Raw genomic sequence first — 17,016 nt, forward strand, 5'->3', positions numbered from 1 at the left:
CCAGCCTTGGGTTCTCCAGGGCGTAAGAGCCGTGGAGTCATCACACAGACACCAGGAGCATGGTGAATGCACTCTGAGGGCGAGCAGATATATACTGGTTTAATCCTGGAAGAGAGTGCATGTTATATAGCTTTGGGCAACCAATCAGGTTCCTCCACACCATCTCCGAGCCTGCCATTGGTTGTTGGTCTCCAAGCAGGCTCCCCAAAGTCAGGCCACTCACCTTCCGTCTGACTCTTCCGCAGTCACATCATTGGAAGTCACCCCTCGACCATGAGCCTCAATGGTATCTTGCCGGGAATGCCTTCAGAGGGCAGCCATTTGCCTGCCTCTATCCTACAGCATTGATACCGTACACATATCAAATAGTTTTCAACTTCAAGCACCCCATAAACAGGCGTTCTCATCCAAAGCAGACTGAAAAACTTGGCGGACAAGCCCTTGTGCATCCATTAACGAAGGCTTCTGGATTTATGTAATACCAAGAAGAGGTCTACTCAAACAGAAGAGCACGTCTAGCTCATTTCTTCTGACTCATTTCCTCTGGAGAACTTACTTAGAATAAATCAGGCAAAGAGCCACAAAATATTCACATTGGCAACAGGAATCCAGTAGAAAAGGAGAGGACCTGCTAAATTACTCTGCTACTGGGCTTCTGAAGCAAGTCTGTCACCTAGGGTAGCTTTTAATTTCTCAATTAGAAACAAAGAAAAAAAAAACAAAACCAAAAAACGGTTTCTTAAACCTTTAAAGAAAAAAAAACGGCTAATTTAATATTTGTATACACTAATTAGAAAAAATAGACTATAATTTTTAACTTTTAAAAATATATCACAAAAATTACACTTGTGTTCTGGTTTGCTTCTTATTGCTATGTTAAACACCATGACCAAAAGCCACCTGGGAAGGAAAGGGTTACTTTAACGTACAGGTTCCAGTCCAGGGCAGCACAGGAGCTTGAGGTAGGAATTGGAGACCATGCAGGAATGTTTACTGGCTTGTTTTCAGGCTTAATGTTCAGTGAAGGCCCAGACCTGTGGAGAGCTGCTTGTTTCCCAACTGCTTTGTTATTCATTGAAAAATGTGCTTTCACCCTGGCCTTCACCTTGAGAGAGATAAGCAGGATGTTTTGCTAAGTTCCTTACAACTTTTTGTATGACCTTGGGCCATAAATGCTACAGGGAAGTGGTTTAAGAAAAAAGTTCCATGGACTGCTTTCTTGTATTGATGTAACTTTTTTTTTGCTTTGCCAATAAAAAGGAAGTGGGAATAAACTCTGGGCTGCAGTTGTTACTGACAGTCCTCTTGAGCTGATCCCATGTGACTTGCTTTATTTATTTCAATCCTCACTCCCCACTCAGGTACTTTGCCAGCGGGCCCACCAGCCTAGGGATGGTACCAACCACAGTGGGCTGGGCCCTCTTACATCAATTAGCAATCATAAAAATAGTCCATAGTGATGCCCACAAGCCAATCTGATGGAGGCAATTCCTCAGCTGAGGCCCCCTTCCCAGGAGTGTCAAGCTGAAAGCCAAGATTAGCTATCACAGCTTGGGAAAATTGTTTTAATTTTTTTCCCCTGCCAAATCATCTGCTAGATACAGTCCTGCTTTGCTGTAGTGCTGTAATGCCTGTGTTCATGTAGGGGGGAGGCATCATTGTACTCACCCCATTAGTATCAACACTAACCTTTCCCCCTGTTTTCCTGCCTTACTAAAAATTGTAAAAAGAAAGTAAAGTTGTAAAAAGAAAATAAAATCTAAAATGGCTGCTGTCAGATGTGGCCTTCTTCAAACTGGGTCAAATTACTAGGGCTGTTCTGGCTTCCTGAAACACCAGGGGAAAGGATGGAACAAAAGCAGATGAGTGGGAGACAGCAGGAGGTAAGGGGGTTGGGGAAGCCCGGGAAACAGGCAACAGCAAAGAGCAGAAAATTAGCAAGAAGGGAAAGTCATAATATTTACGTAAACTATGTCATGTCAAGAGGAAAAATGACCCTGTTTTGTTTCAAATCTTAAGTTAAACCCAAGAAGGAAAAAAATCCTAAGGAATGCTGAGAGGGGAGAAACAGTCTTCCTAGGAAAAGCCCTGGTGGTTATCCAACACTGAGTGCTCAGCCCTGATATCCAGACATAACAGGTAACATGAAATGGACTGAGCAGGTTGTAGTTAAATACTTAGGGGTGTGTATGTGTATGAACTAAAGAGGTCATGAATTTGAGAGAGGACAAAAAAGGGGTACATGAGCGGTGTTGGAGAGAGAAAAGGGGGAATAATTCTAAAAACTAAAAATTTAAAAACTGAAAAAACAAAAACACCCATATTATAAATGTAAAGCTCTATTTCTTTAAAAAGCTAAACATGCTAAGAACTATTCTTAAAGCAGCTTCAGGACAGGAGCTACAGTGTCAGTGTCTCAGGCCTCCTACCAAGTGGGTTCGGTGCCAGCACTGGCAGGGAGTAAACTGATTTTTCAAAGGTAAAACAAGGGCTGGGGACATAACACTGAGATCCAGCATTTTCCCCACACCCTTTGAAGCCTTGAGTCTAATATCCAGCAGTGCTGGAAAGGGAGCGGGGAAACAGCCAGAAATTAAATATACTACATTTCATAGTAACCCAATAATTGAAGATGGCGTGTGTGTGTGTGTGTGTGTGTGTGTTCTGGCTAATATTAGACACAGAGAATGTAATTTGAACATCACCACTTTATAGCCTCTGCCATACAACCTAAGCATGAAGACACAGTCAGGGCTGGGAGTTTGAACAGGGCTGCTCTGTTTTGACAGAGCAGCTCAATAAAAGACCAGCAGAATACATCTGAATCGACGCTATCAACCAACCATAAAACAAAACAAAACAAAAACAGGAACGAAAAGCCATGAGTATCTGAATAGTGGGTGTCATTAGGCACAGTTAAGTCAGGGAAGTGTGGTTCACTTTTTATTCATACAGCTTTCCAGTCCATTCCCAACACATTTTCACATACACAGCCTTCACACAGCCCCACACTGACCATTGAAAGATGAAGTCCGCATTTTCTTGGTCCTGCTTGACAAAGTTGTTGAGTGTAGAGGCTGGCATGCCAAAGTAATGGACCCACTGAGTTGCCTGCTAGATTTAAAGGCAGATAGACAGAAAAGATCCCCCAAGGGAGGGAAGGGAAGTCCCATGCTCTTTCTCGAAAGGACAATTTCCCATGTACAAAGGGCCACGGCCCCTCAGTTAACAATCTGGCTTCATGTTAACAGGTCCCTTCAAATGACACTGTCAGACTCCAGATGGACCCAGCAAGGACAAAGCTGCTGAGGAGTTATCCTCTATCCAAACAGCACCTGAAAATGGTGGCTCTCTGAGTTGGCCACACTACTTGTTACCCAGAATTCATCAGGCTGTGTTTTAGAAATAAGTGTCAAAGTAGGCAGTCCACAGGAAATGGGCAATTCCCCCTAAAACCAGCAAAGCAGGCGCTTCACACCATCTTGGTACTGCTTCCAGGTGGCAAAGCCCGATAAAAAGAACTTTTTTTTTACTTGAACCAAAATATGAGCACTTCTATTTGTGTGTATATTTCTATATCTCCACTGCCTCCCTGACAGCCCCTCGCCTGCCTATGGTCACCAGGACGTCTATGGAGCTTTCTCCTCCACTGACTTTCTAGCTACAGTCAGGCTCAGGACCTGTGCGCCTCAGTGGCCAGGAATGTTTTAAGACTTCAAACCTACCTGGATGGAAGAGCAGGAACTGCGGGTGCAGATGTGTAACCAGAGAGCCCTGACAAGTCAAAATGTAAAGCAGATGAGCTTAGCCAAACTAAGCAGCCTGTGTCCAAGAAAGGAGGAGCGCGCCTTGCCATCTCCTGTACCCAATGGAGCACGCCCACCAGCCAGGGCCTGGCGTGTGTCCAGCCCCTGCACCTCGTCTAAACGTAACTGTGTTGAGGGGGCCACACGGGAGCCCCACAACCTAGCCTTCCAGTTTCCGGAGGCTCCTCGGAGAAGAAGCCCACAAACATGCACATGTACACAATAAAATCTGCTTGATCAGAAAAGTGTATATATATAATTTTATATATATATAATTAAAAACTTTATTGAGGAGCTTAAGAAATGATTAAAGATTCAGTACTGATCTTTGAGATTCCTCCAGTACTGTCTGACAGTGCATAGGGACTTATGAGTTTATGCTCTCTTAGTATTAATAGTCACACCTGCTTTCTGTGCTTTGTAAATACTTGGATTACTAAAAAATATGTTTAAAATAAATACACAGTTCAAATATGTATATATTTGATCATTTTAAGTAATATATATGTGTATATATATATGTTTTATATACATTCCTCCATGGTCCACTCTTTCAGGTGCCTGGGGAGTCATATCATTAAGGCTAGTGGTGGTTTTATTAAGGGAAAAAAAAAAGGATTATTTTTTAGTTTCTCAGCAAAACACAAAAGAAAATGGTTTGGCTTTTAATTCCAAACGTTTTCAATTGTTCAATGTCCGGTCAATGTTATAAAATTTGTTCATATTATATGGAACCTGGAGAAAACGCAGAGTAAATCATGACCTTCTGTTTAAAGTCAACTGGCATAAGACTCCGTGAAAGGAGGGAGGTGCAGAGACCCAGCCAGTGGAATCCTCTAGAGGAGGGCCACACTGGACCAGGAGGCCTTGGAGAGCCTCCATGGAGCTGCTGAGGTGGCTTCCTGTTCTGTGGACTCCCTGTAAGACAGCGGCTCCATACAATCACCAGGAAAGCGGTGATCTGACCAGGACTTTGCACAAGCCCTAAGGGACATGCGCAGAAGTAAGGGGACAGAAGTAAGCAGCCCGTGCCGAGACTCGCGGTGCTGCTCCCGAAGCCTCTCCGCAGAAGGCAAGAAGCCAGGTGCGCAAGTGCCCAGGGGCAGACCTGAAGACTACGAAGCACACCCGATTTCTAGCAAGCACAGAGTTTTAAGTCTGTCATTTTATTAAAGTAAGCTGTGTTGTGCGAGAAACTAGAACACAGCTACAAGCACATGGCTGCATGCTTTCTACACCTGAGAATAACCGGACACGGAGCCAGATGAAAACACACGGCAGAAAAGTGACGTCAAGAGAGTAATGGTAAGCTAGAGCAGAGAACCCCCGCCTGCTGGCTTGCGCCGACTTGAAAAATCATACCTTTTAAAGGTAGAAGCTGACGAGGAGGGTTGCGAAGGTCACCTGAAAGAACTGAGGCTGGTGGAGTTGCCATAGGGACCACCACCAACCAATCCTCCACTTCACCACCCGATAGCAGATTCTCACCAGGATCCTAAGTACACTATAGCACTAATTAGATTAACTTGCAAAACTAGTTAATATGAGTGTTTAGGAGACTGAAAACTACCCCATCTGGTATCTTCTCCTGGCTGCTTTTCAGTGAGGGGGCAGGGCTTAGCAAGTACACGGGGCACAACGGTCAGAATAATAACAAAAAATCTGGAAAGATAAATAAGGACAATAAATATTCAGTCTACATGGAATCCAGGGAAGTGAGAAAATGCTGACACTACTTTGCTGTTCTGTGGTGACACACAGTAGCCACAGCACTTCCTAGGCCCTCTGGAGACACCATCCTTGGTCTTAGCTTTGTATGAAGTGGGTAACATGATTAGGGAGGGTCCGCCTTTCGTTCTCTTGGAAAGAAGCATGCGCAGAAGAAAATTCTTATCTCAAGCTACCGTTGCCCCAGAGCGTCTGAGGACAGTGTATCCAGTCTTGGGAATCCTTGGGCAAGTGCCTGCTAACCTTTGGATCCAGGTTTCAGACTTGCAAACACTTTGGGGTTCTTAAGGGCAAGCGAGAGCTCATTGAGGAAGGAAATAAAATGGGAGTCTCTTTCAGATTTCTTTGACTCAAAAATGACAACGATGGTGAAGTGGGGTTCTGGTCGGGTCAGGAAGTAGGTACTCTGGACCTTGTCATCGTAGAAGTGGACCACCTTCTCCAAGCTGTTGAGGTCGGATGTCCGGTCTGTCATGATCATGATGACATTGGGCCAGTGCATGACCGGCCTGTCACTGGGCAAAGACACCACAGCTGGGTACTGGTCCACTCCCTTAGGGGCCTCTCGGTAGGAATGTGGGTGATGGTAGCCATGACCCTGAAAGCTCTCTGAGCCTCGATTGTCAAAAATTAAGGACACATTGGCAGCGTCGTATTTCCTGATGAAACTGGAGATCTTTCCAAAGAGGTCTGGGTTCGCCTTTGCAGTCAGCGCTTTCATTTCTGAAGCGGTCGTCTGTCGGCTCAGGGCCTCGTGGAAGTAAAAGCTGAACTTGGCCAAGAGCATGTTTTTGAGTTTCATCAGCCAAAGGAACAGGTGTGGGGGCTGCACGGCCTTCTGGGACTGCCCTCCGAACAGGTGCTTCTTGGTCTCCCGCTGCTTCTCAAAGGTCTGGCCCCAGCTCTGAAGCTTCGTGTGAGCAGTGTGCAGGGTGACCAGGGAAGGCAGGAACTTCCACTCTGAGATCTGGGCCTGCGCCTTCAGGAGATGACTCAGCACGCCCACTTCCAGCTGGAAGCTGCTCTCCAGAGGGCTGAGGATGGGGTGGTGAAACCTAGGGAGGGTGGGCAAAAAGCGGGGACAGGTCACTTCACCTCCAAAACTAACAGAACAGCAGCGTGTAAACCCAAAGCACACAGGTGCTACAGAGTAGCCTGGGGGCAGAAAGGGGCGGAGCCGAGGTTGGCTGATTTTTAGAAGGCTGGTATATCTTGATCATTTCATCTTCTAGAAAAACAGCCTGTATTTGTGGTTTTCCTTTTAATAAAAGTAACTAACTTCTTCCCAAATAAGGAGAAATTACAGTGACCACAATTCTTCATGACTAACGCTATCACCAGAGCAATACCGAGACATCTGTTGTACGCAGGAACACTGACTTACTGTTTATAGACTCATCTTACAGATGAATACAAACACTATAAACCTGACACTCGGTGGATAACAAGCATTTAATGAAGGAATACAGCACTTAGCAGACGACTGGTACCAAGTCTGCTGCCAAGTTCCCTTCACAGTTAACCATGATTAAAAACAAAATGGTGGGGAAACAGAAGTGGGACAACGGAATACACTGGATGAAAAGCGGAAAGGCGGGGAAACTAGGAAAAAGGAACCATCTAGAAGGAGGAAGGGTCACAGGCCAGGAGAGGGCAGTGGGGACAGGGAGCAAGTTAGGACAAAGGGTAGGGACTCCTATGTAAGAAGATGCCATGACAAAAACTTTATCATCAAACCTAAAAAATTAATTCTTTAAAAAGGTAGCCACAAAAGATCTAACACATTTTAAAAATCACTTTCCTTGAATCCATAAGAAGGAATTTAAGGCCATGAATAATCTGCTCCTTATCAAAATGAGTCGCATTCCCCCATCCCCAGTTTCCAGCTGTTGTGAAATGATGAAAATGCACCTTTTCAGGGACTAGAGAGATGGCTCCGTGTTCTTGAGATAACCTGAGTTCAGTTTCCAGCATCCACCTCAGGTGGCTCACAACCCCCTGTAACTTCAGCTCCCGCTGATCTGGCGCCCTCTTCTGGCGTCCAGGGGCACTGCACGCTCATGCACATATCCTTCCCCCTCACATATACATATAATTAAAAATAGAGAAATAAAATGTACTATTTCAAAGTCAAGACATTAGTGCAATTTTATTTCCACCTGCCTTACACAAAGTATTTTAAAACTTCCACCATGTGCTACAGTGACAGCTTATACTGTGGGCAAGTACTGCACACACACATAAATTTAACCCTTACTATGCACAATGTATCTTGATATTTTGTAATATATAGTCACATTTCTATTCAGCAAGGAATTTATGGATTTAGACTGTTGACTGCCATCTGTGAGCACTGTTCCATGTCACAATAATATTGGGGGGGCGGGCAAGAAGATGTGGGAGTGCCTTAACCTCTCAACAGAGGAGAACGGGCAACTTCTTCACCAATGGCTCTCTCTTGCTCTTCAGGTTTCTGCAGTCACTTTTAGAGAACCCTGTCTGCTCCCAAACGAGGCCAGCCAGCCAGCACTAGACACTCTTGGCTTACTTTGTTTGTGTTTGCTTTTAGATGTACGTATTGAATTGTATGAGTATTGCTGTCTGCACTTATGTATGAGCACCACTTGTATACTCTGTGTCGATGGAGGTCATGCAGTGTCAGATCCCCGGGAAATGGTATTAAAGACAGTTGTCAGCCATCTTGTGGGTGCTGGAAACTGAACCCAGGTCCTCTTCCAGAGCAATCATTGTTCTTAACTACTGAGCCATCTCTCTAGCTTCTTAGTCTGCTTTCTTACATAGCCAAGGCCCACTTCCTTAGGCATGCCCACAGTCGGCTGGGCCTCCTGTATCAACCATCCATCATGGCGATATCCCACAGACATGGCCATATGCCAAACTGATGTAGACATTGCCCCCGTTTGGAGCCCCTCAGATGACTCTGGGCTGTGGCAAGCTGACAGCTGAAGCTAACAGGACAGCACTGGCGGAAAGCCCTTCTGCAGACGCTCCTTTCCTTGTGACCTCACCAGCCCGTCCTAACGTTAAATACCACAGGTAGAAATGTGCTCGCGACCCCTCGCCCCCGACCCGGCCCCGCTCACCTGCAGCGCACTCGTGTTGGCTGCCACCGACGACTGCGAGGCTGGCTGGCAGCGGGGGTTGCCACTAGAGTACTGTACTGCATTTTGTTAGGCCTGAGAAATGGTCAAGGTCCAAAGACCAGGCACAGTTTCTACTGAATGTTTGTCACTTTTGCAGCAACCAAAAAGCATAAAGATAAAAACTGAAAACATCACAGGTCAGGAACTATGTCTGGTCTTCCTACTGCCTGACACTGAAGATCACCACCGGTAGCCTACGCTCTCCTTCACAGGACAGGAATCCTCAGAGCAGACCTGCAGAAAGTCTGAACAGGCGCTTCATTCAAGAGAACACTGACTGAGCCAGAGGCGGCCGTGCACTACCCATGGCATAAACTGGCACTGCAGTAATTATCCTGAGCTACAGAGCAGAACAGGACACTGGCTGCTGAGGACTGAACTGAGGTTCTCGGCAAGAGCAGGACACGTTTAACTGTGGAGCTCTCTCTCCAGCCGCTGTGGCTAATTTCAGGGCCTAGAGAGATGGCTTCTCTGCCAGAAGATCCAGATTCGATACCCACCACCCATACGGTGGCTCACAACTGCCTGTAACTCCAGTTCCATGATCCGATGCCATCTTCTGGCCTCTGCAGGCACCAGACATGTAGATGGTGTACATACACACATGCAGGTAAAACATCCACACGTGTGATATGACCCAAAGCACATCTTTCTAGTCCAAGCAGTACCTACTGTGCTAGGCTCCGAGGAAGCCAAAATCAAACTAGGACCTTCCTTTCCATTAAGATATTCTTACGCTCCTCCAGTTCTTCGGGGACTGTCTCCGGGGTCAGGCAGTGTGCGGCACATCAGAAACAGCTTGGTCTCTTTGTGAGGAGCACGCTTCCTCAAATATGCAGCTTTCCAGACAAGCAACACTTTTTACGTGGAACTGGCCCCTTAATAATTTCAGATATCCCAAAGAACTTAAGTCTGTGCTCCGTCAATAACAGGCGCATGCCTTCATGCAGAGTTGAAAACAAAACCAAAACAGAAGAAACCCTGACACGTATCAGCAACAGAGAGTAACAAGAGTAACAGAGCTAACTCCCAGGTTACTTCTCTGAGTTTATTAGACTAGTAGCTGTCAGTCACACTGCTGTCTATATAACCTTGTGCCTGAGTGCAGAGCCCACAGCATGACATCAGGGCCCGGCTCCACCACTCTCTGCCTTGCTCCTTGGATGTGGGAGCTCTCACTGATCACCGGCCATCACCGGCCACCTTCCTGTCTAGAGCACTTGTAACACTGGCAGGAAGCAGCTCCCAGCTCTCCACATGGGGCTGGGGATCCAAACCCAGGGCTTCATGCTCGCAGAGCAATCTCCCCAGCCCCTAGTTCTATTCTGTGAACACTGTTTTTCCTGATGATGTTCGGAAACATCAATCAGGCAGGGCTGACTAAACCCCAACGTGCCAAATGGATGCCTGTTGTTTAACGAGCACATACAAAATGGAGGGCGGGGAGCATGGAGGACCTTCCTGAGAGAGAGGGAAAACCAGGGGCCACGTGGGGCTGACCGGCCGCCACGTGCTCCTGCACCCTCACCTGGAGCTGTATTTCTTGAGGATGGTATCCAGCATGCTGACCAGCTCTTCCGTGTTGATGAACTTCTGCGTGCTGAGGCCGTACATCTTCTCGTAGAAGTCTGCGATCTCCATCCGAGCCTGAACAAAGAAACAGAGCTGCTCTGACAGGTGGGGGAGCAGCTCCTCCACGTGAGGAGCCGTTCCACCCGGGGCCCCGCGGCCAGTCACCACTTTCTTCAGTTCGTTATGCAGGGAAGTGTAGATGGTGCGGATGGAGTCCTTCCTGCTGAAGAACGACTGGCCCCCTGGTAAGCAAATGGCATAAGCACAGGACAGGAGAGGATGAGAAACCAGAAGTACCAGGCACCTCCCAGCACCCACATGGAAAGAACTAGAACTGAGAGCTCACTGAGCTACTGTCTACCACGTACTCTGACTCAAGGATTGGGGTCAGCACTTCATGGAAGAACAAGTCAAATGAGCCCTTGCTACATATGTATCATGGAGTATGGAGTGTATGGAGCTGGGATTTTCTTACTCACACATCAGTTTTCTTACAACACATTCAAAATGATCTTAGAACATAATTATCTTAGCATATAACATAAACCTAGACTTAAGATATACTTTTTTAAAAAAAGAACACCTGGATTATAAACACTCCTGTTAAGTCCACATCCCACAGCACTTTGTTTCTTCTTCAGAGATGCCTTTTCCTTGAATTTTATCTTTTATGCCACGCCAGGAAATGAAAATGCACACTCATACATCCTTTTACAAAAGAGCACACACTGGGCTCTCAGAGGGGGGGCTGTGGGGCTCCTGACAAGGCTGACAATGCAGGCCTCATAATAAGCAGCACGCTGTGAATTATTAAGACCAAGAACCAATTACAAGTAACTGCCGCTCCAACACAACAGAAATCTGCAAGAAGCAGGACAACTACATCCTGATGACAGTCAGGAAGGACCAAACGGTAGAGATATCATTTACTGACTCGAGGATTTGAACATGACTAACGGTATTTCTAATCACAGAGCCAGCTTCACAGATACTTCCTTGAGGTATCACTGGATCTCCATCAAAGAGCCACACACAAGACTTTAACAAAATGAGAAGACACAGAGTGCTTGCAACAGCGATTTCTATAAATGCAAGAATCTCAGGGTTTCTGTTAAGCTCAGAATGCGTCAGTGAAATGAATTTACTATGAGTATAAACATGAAGATCGAAAGCTAACTATCAAGGCATTTGAAAAATATCCTCTTAATTCATTTTAAATGGCATTTTTAGTTCACTTGTTGGCTTATGTCTTGGGAAATGAACCTTACATCCCTTGTTAATGCTCGGACCAGCTACACACTGACACTCCAACGCTGGAAGTCTGGCTGCTGGGAGAGCCTTCACGCACGTGTTTTGTTGATCTCACTGTTGTCTAGGCTGGAACTAAGCTGGTGCAGGCAATTCTTCCCCTTCAGCCTCTGAGGAACGCTGGCTGCAGAAGTGCAGCAGAACATCTGAGGTCCCCAGCCTGGGAGGCTGACCTGACCTGATCCCCAATTGTTACTTCTATAGAATACTTTCTCTCATATAGATGAGTATGGTTGTGCTTACAGTGATAACATTTCACGCTGGTCTGCCCTCTGTCCAGAAGCTGATTTTGTAGTGATGGGTATAGAATGCCCAGGTCCAGGGCAAAACCCTCCTACGTTAGGAAGGTAATAAAAATGTCATGCAGATCTCGGTATGACAGCACACACCTGTATTCAGGAGGATCACAAATTCAAGGCTAGCCTCAGCCACATAGTTGAGTTCCGGGTCAGCCTGTACAACATGAGACTATCTCAAAATTCAAACCACAGCAACTGAAAGTATCATGCAAAAGCCAAAAGCTTCACCAGTCGGAAAGACAGTTTCAAATCCTCACTGGTGTGTGATATTCAAACAAACTAAGTGTCGTTACTGTCAACCCAACAGCAGGAATGTTGAGAAGACATGAAATGCTAATGCACTCAATCCTGCTGTCCCTCCTTTCCCCTGAACTGACAGTGCTCCACTCCCAATAATATACCTCTGAGCTTGGTAATTTAGCAGAGAGGACCTCAACTGCTCACTCGCTTCCACTGTTAAAAAGGTAAAAAGGGGTGGGTGGCCGGCAAGCACTTGAATTTGCATTGAAAAAAAAAATAATGCCTACCCTCACCAGATGGCAGGGGAACAGAAATACAACATAAAGTCAAAGGATACCTTTAAAAGCTTCTCAGTTAACACCGATCACCAGTAGGTGAAACTAATACACAGAAGAGATCACCAGTGTCTTACTTTCAACCCATCTCTCTTCTCAAAGCTTTCTGCAAAACACCCTCTCTCTTGACCACCCTACCTGCTAATAGCCAACGAGGACTGTGCCCTATTTCTAATACCCAATGAGGACCTGTCTTCCTTTATGCTTCGAAGAAATCAGAAACACCCAATTTACTTCCTTTTCCAATATTTTCAATTTACAAATTATGATGGTTGAGATTTTTTTTCCAGAACGTTCAATGGCCATTATTTTTCCAAGTTTTCAACCTTTTACCTCATATGAAATTTCAAGCATAAAGAGCGTGTTAATCATCTTGAACATTTTACTCTACAACTTCTTTGTAATAACTTTTTAAACAACATTTTCACTGGGTGTGGTGGCACACACCTTTAATCCCACCACTTGGGAGGCAGAGGCAGGTGAGTTTGAGGCCAGCCTGGTCTACAGAGCAAGTCCAGGGCAGCCAGGGCTACACAGAGAAACCCTGCCTCAAAATGAATGAATGAATGAATGAATAATAAATTAATAAATAAAAATTAAAACTCCATTCTCAAGTCACCTCCCAGTATGGCACGGTTTATCAATCAGGGTGTGAAGAAACACTCTGGCAGTGAATCACAGGGCAGAGAAGTAGGACAGCCTCAAATCCCCTCACTCAGCACATTTTAATCAGTTCTTTTCCAAAACTAGTTCTTTTTCTGCCCTCAAGCAAAGCGAAGACACCACGATAAGAGTCACACCCAGTTTTCCAACTGCGCCAGGACAGCAACAGAAGGCTTCTGCCAGGTCTGTCCTTTGTTTAAAGGCCCAGGCTTGCATTTTTAATCAGGACCAGCTGCTAGAGCTTCAGAAAGAGGTCAAAATCCTATTTATGTATGTATTTAAGACAATGCTTTATTTATTTATTTATTTATTTATTTATTTAGCATGAGGTCTCACTTTGTAACCCAAGCTGACCTTTAATTCCCGATCCTCCAGCTCCTGCCTGAAGAGTACTGGGGAATACAAGCATGTTGTATCACTACACTGGTTTAGACTCACTTGAAATTTTCTAAGCCAGTAGAGTTAATTTTAAATGCTTTCATTGCAGAAAGAATGAGGTGGTAGCATCAATTACTTTGGTTATGGTGAGCAATTAATAATGTATATCAAAACATTAAGATATCCTGAGTATATACAATTTTTATTTTTCAATCATACCTTCAAAAATGTAAAGACCTTTTAGACTTGTTTCTTTTTGTTTCATCCTTTGAGACAGGGTCTCACTATGCAACCCCACCTAGCTTGGAACTTGCTATGTAGACCAGGATGGCCTCAAACTCACACCTGCCTCTGACTCCTGACTGGACCCATTAAAGGGGTGAACCACCATTACCAAACCATGTTTCAATTTTTTTTAAAGTATGTATAATTATTTAATTTCACTTTACAAAAACTAAACCCATCTGAATTCCAAACTGATTAAACAACATAGTACTGCTTTAAATAACAATTTTTCCATTCTTTGATAATTATAAAGACTAATTATAACCATATTAATATGGACGCACCACTATACAAATAACAAAATGTTAAGTTTCAAATTTTGGAGCTCAAGCCAGGTGGTGGCGGCACATGCCTGTAAGCCCAGCATGTAGGAGGCAGCGGCAGGTGAATCTTTGTGAGTTCCAGGCCAGCCTGGTCTACAGAGTGAGTTCCAGGACACACAAGGCTACACAGAGAAACCCTGTCTCAAAAAAAGCAAAACAAGAAAGAATTCTGGAACTCACCTATACTATCACCTGAGCATGTGCCTTATGAAGGACTTAAATATGTTATTTTCCGAACATTTACTCAGAGGGAGACCAGCCCTAGGGCCCCCAGGCATGTTTCATGTCTGATACATGGTGAACTGGTAAGAAGTCAGTCAGTTTCAAGTCAGATCTCTGAGGCTCCCTACAACACAGCAGATCTCAAGTCGGGGCCACTTCATGGAAGCCAAGTCAGAGACAGCATAGGGCTTGACATGGTCATAGACAAAGCTGCCAGTTCTCTACTAAAATCCTGGGACGTAAAATTTAAACTTAGTCCAAATTTCCTTATTGTTTACTGGAATCCACAAGCGGACTTCAGGAAACTCCAACTGCTCTCTTTCGCATTCTCTCCCTCTGGTTATATATACAATAACATGTACACATATATTTTGGGGAAGGGAGTTACTACAACTGTCATCAAATTTGAGCTCAAACAACAACAAAAGAGTTAAGAATCATGGCATTTGGGTCAACCATCACTTTTTACAGACAAGAAAGTCTACAAACAACCCAAATTGCCAGAGTATCATCCACCTTCAATATTACATGTAGAGAATAGCCAATTTCACACATATATACATTTCATATACACACATGAATACACATCGTATAAATGATAATATATGTACATATTTTGAATAAATTATACGTACACACTCGCTCTGATAGCTCAAGACAGGTGTTCAGGTTTGAGATCTATCACTCCCATAAATGCATACACAATCCGCTACACTGTAGAAAATGGGATTGTAACACAGTAACAGCAATTGCACATTTGTGTGAGGTAGAGAGAAAAACATAGAGGGTGAAGTCTCTGACCATCTTTTGCCAATGAATCATCGTACCATGTAACAGTTATTTGGAAAGCTACATAAGTTATAACCCCAGAAGGCCCTTTCCCTCCAGCGTTTATAAACCAAACGTTCAGTGAAGCATCTGGCAACAAAAGGGGGAGTAACCCTATGTAACTGATACTCCCCTTCACATTAGCATTCTTTCATACCAGAGATGTGTGCCCTTCAGTCACGAAAGGCCCTTTAACTCCTCATCAATAACGGGTCAAGGAGAAGCCGAAATATTAAAATTACCCCAATTCTCTGGGAGCCAGCTATCGACTGTCATTGTTTTCACAATACTTTCAATGCACAGCCCTTGGCTTTTATAGAGTTCTTTCTTCAAACCTATTGTTTCTTGTAGTGATAATCAGTTAAAAGAGTTCCCACATCTTATTTTCAGGATTTACGTGAGGATTAGCAGTGTTTACCATCCTCTCCCTTAAGATTTGGCTATTCTCCTATTAAGATTTGGCTTAATGCTTTCCTTTCCTGCCGAGGATCTACTCGCTCCTTCATTCGCTAAATATGCACAGAAGGTCTGTGAAGAGGGGCTGGGACTCCATCAGTACTTATTAACACAACTAGGTCCCACTGCCTGGTTTTGCGCCTCTGCCCACGGTGTCACTAGTTAGAACGGGGACACAGAACTTAATTAACTTGTCGTCTACGAAACCAATCCACGCACGGTGCAAAACCGTGAACCCACGGGGTTTGGGGCATGCCTAGCAAAGAGCATCGGCCGGGTCCACCGAGGCAGCAGCGTCGCAGGCCGGTGGGCGGGGCTTGCGGCAGCCGAGGGAAGGAGGGGGAGCAGTGGGAGGAGCCCCGGGCACAGCGGAGCCCGCCGCTGGGAGTGACAGGGCACCCCAGCTCGGCCGCCCGGGGAGCGCACCCCCTTTCCTTTCTCGTCCGGGGGCGGGGGCAGGGCGGAGGTACCTAGTTTCTGCCCCAGGTAGGTGAGGCTGTGATAGACCTTCTCGGCCGCGGCCAGGTGCGCCAGGGCCGCCAGCAGCGACAGCCAGCTGCCCCCCGCGCTCTTGTTGGCCTCGCGCTCCTTCTCCACATTGTCCTTGGCCTTGTCGTAAGAGAAGATACCCAGGTGAGAGAAGAACGTCTCCAGCACCGCCTGTTCCACCGGCACCGGGGCGGCTAGCGGGATAGACTCCCCCATGCGACCAGCGCGCCAGCTCCACCCACGTGGCTCCGCTCGGCACTTCCGGGTTCCGAGGCGGGGACGCGCGTGCGCAGCCGCCTGCGTGCGCGAGCCCGCGGCCCGGTTCCGAGCGGGCTGGAGGCGGGAGGCTCCCGGGGCTCGCCGTGGGCTTTGCGGAGGCGGAGGGCCGAGGCTGCCCCGGGCCCGAAGTTAGCCACCCGCAGACCCCGCCAGGCCTGCTGCGCCCCCAGCTCTCGAGAGGCGCCCGGCGGCCAGCGCCTCTGCGCGGGTGACGTCACGCGGGCTTGACGTCAACTCTTGCGTGGACATAGGCTCCCGAGGCATCATCAGCCCTTACAGCGATGGAGGCTGTTCATGACTAGTCGCCTGGTTTGCATCCCCGACCCGAGCCGGCAGCTGGCCGTGCCATATCTGTGCGGGGCTCACAGACTCAGGGATAAGTTCACGTACATGGGTGAATTTCGTCCTGCAGATTCTTCACGAGTTCCTATGACGTTTAAGAACTCCACCCAGCCCAGCTCACCTGTGCCCACTATTTTGAAATGCTGCCCGCGACCCATTCCGTATTTTATCTTTGCATAGTTTATATTTTAAATATACTTAACCATGCCTGCTTATTTTACCCCTGTCACGCTGAGAGTAGGTGTGTGTTTGTGTCTCCTTTCCCATCAGCAGTGAGTTGGCTCGGGCGGAGACCATTA

At 46.2% G+C, this 17,016-nt stretch overlaps 1 protein-coding gene across 2 annotated transcripts; it reads right to left on the reverse strand.

The window, feature by feature from the left end:
* Positions 1–2,930: 2,930 nt before the first annotated feature.
* On the reverse strand, positions 2,931–16,400 carry Kics2 (KICSTOR subunit 2). 2 transcript variants are annotated; one of them, XM_021655177.2, is made up of 3 exons: positions 16,078–16,400; positions 10,227–10,512; positions 2,931–6,589 (listed from the first exon to the last, which is right to left on the reverse strand). In XM_021655177.2, exons 1-3 carry the CDS (start codon positions 16,310–16,312, stop codon positions 5,773–5,775), a joined length of 1,338 nt encoding a protein of 445 aa, XP_021510852.1. In that variant the 5' UTR covers positions 16,313–16,400; the 3' UTR covers positions 2,931–5,772. The 2 variants fall into 2 exon arrangements, with proteins under 2 accessions (XP_021510852.1, XP_060226992.1); XM_060371009.1 differs by having other exon boundaries at positions 10,227–10,345; positions 16,078–16,217.
* Positions 16,401–17,016: the final 616 nt, after the last annotated feature.

This window comes from Meriones unguiculatus, chromosome 17 (genome assembly GCF_030254825.1).
Source record: "Meriones unguiculatus strain TT.TT164.6M chromosome 17, Bangor_MerUng_6.1, whole genome shotgun sequence".
In the NCBI taxonomy this organism is placed as follows: domain Eukaryota; kingdom Metazoa; phylum Chordata; class Mammalia; order Rodentia; family Muridae; genus Meriones; species Meriones unguiculatus.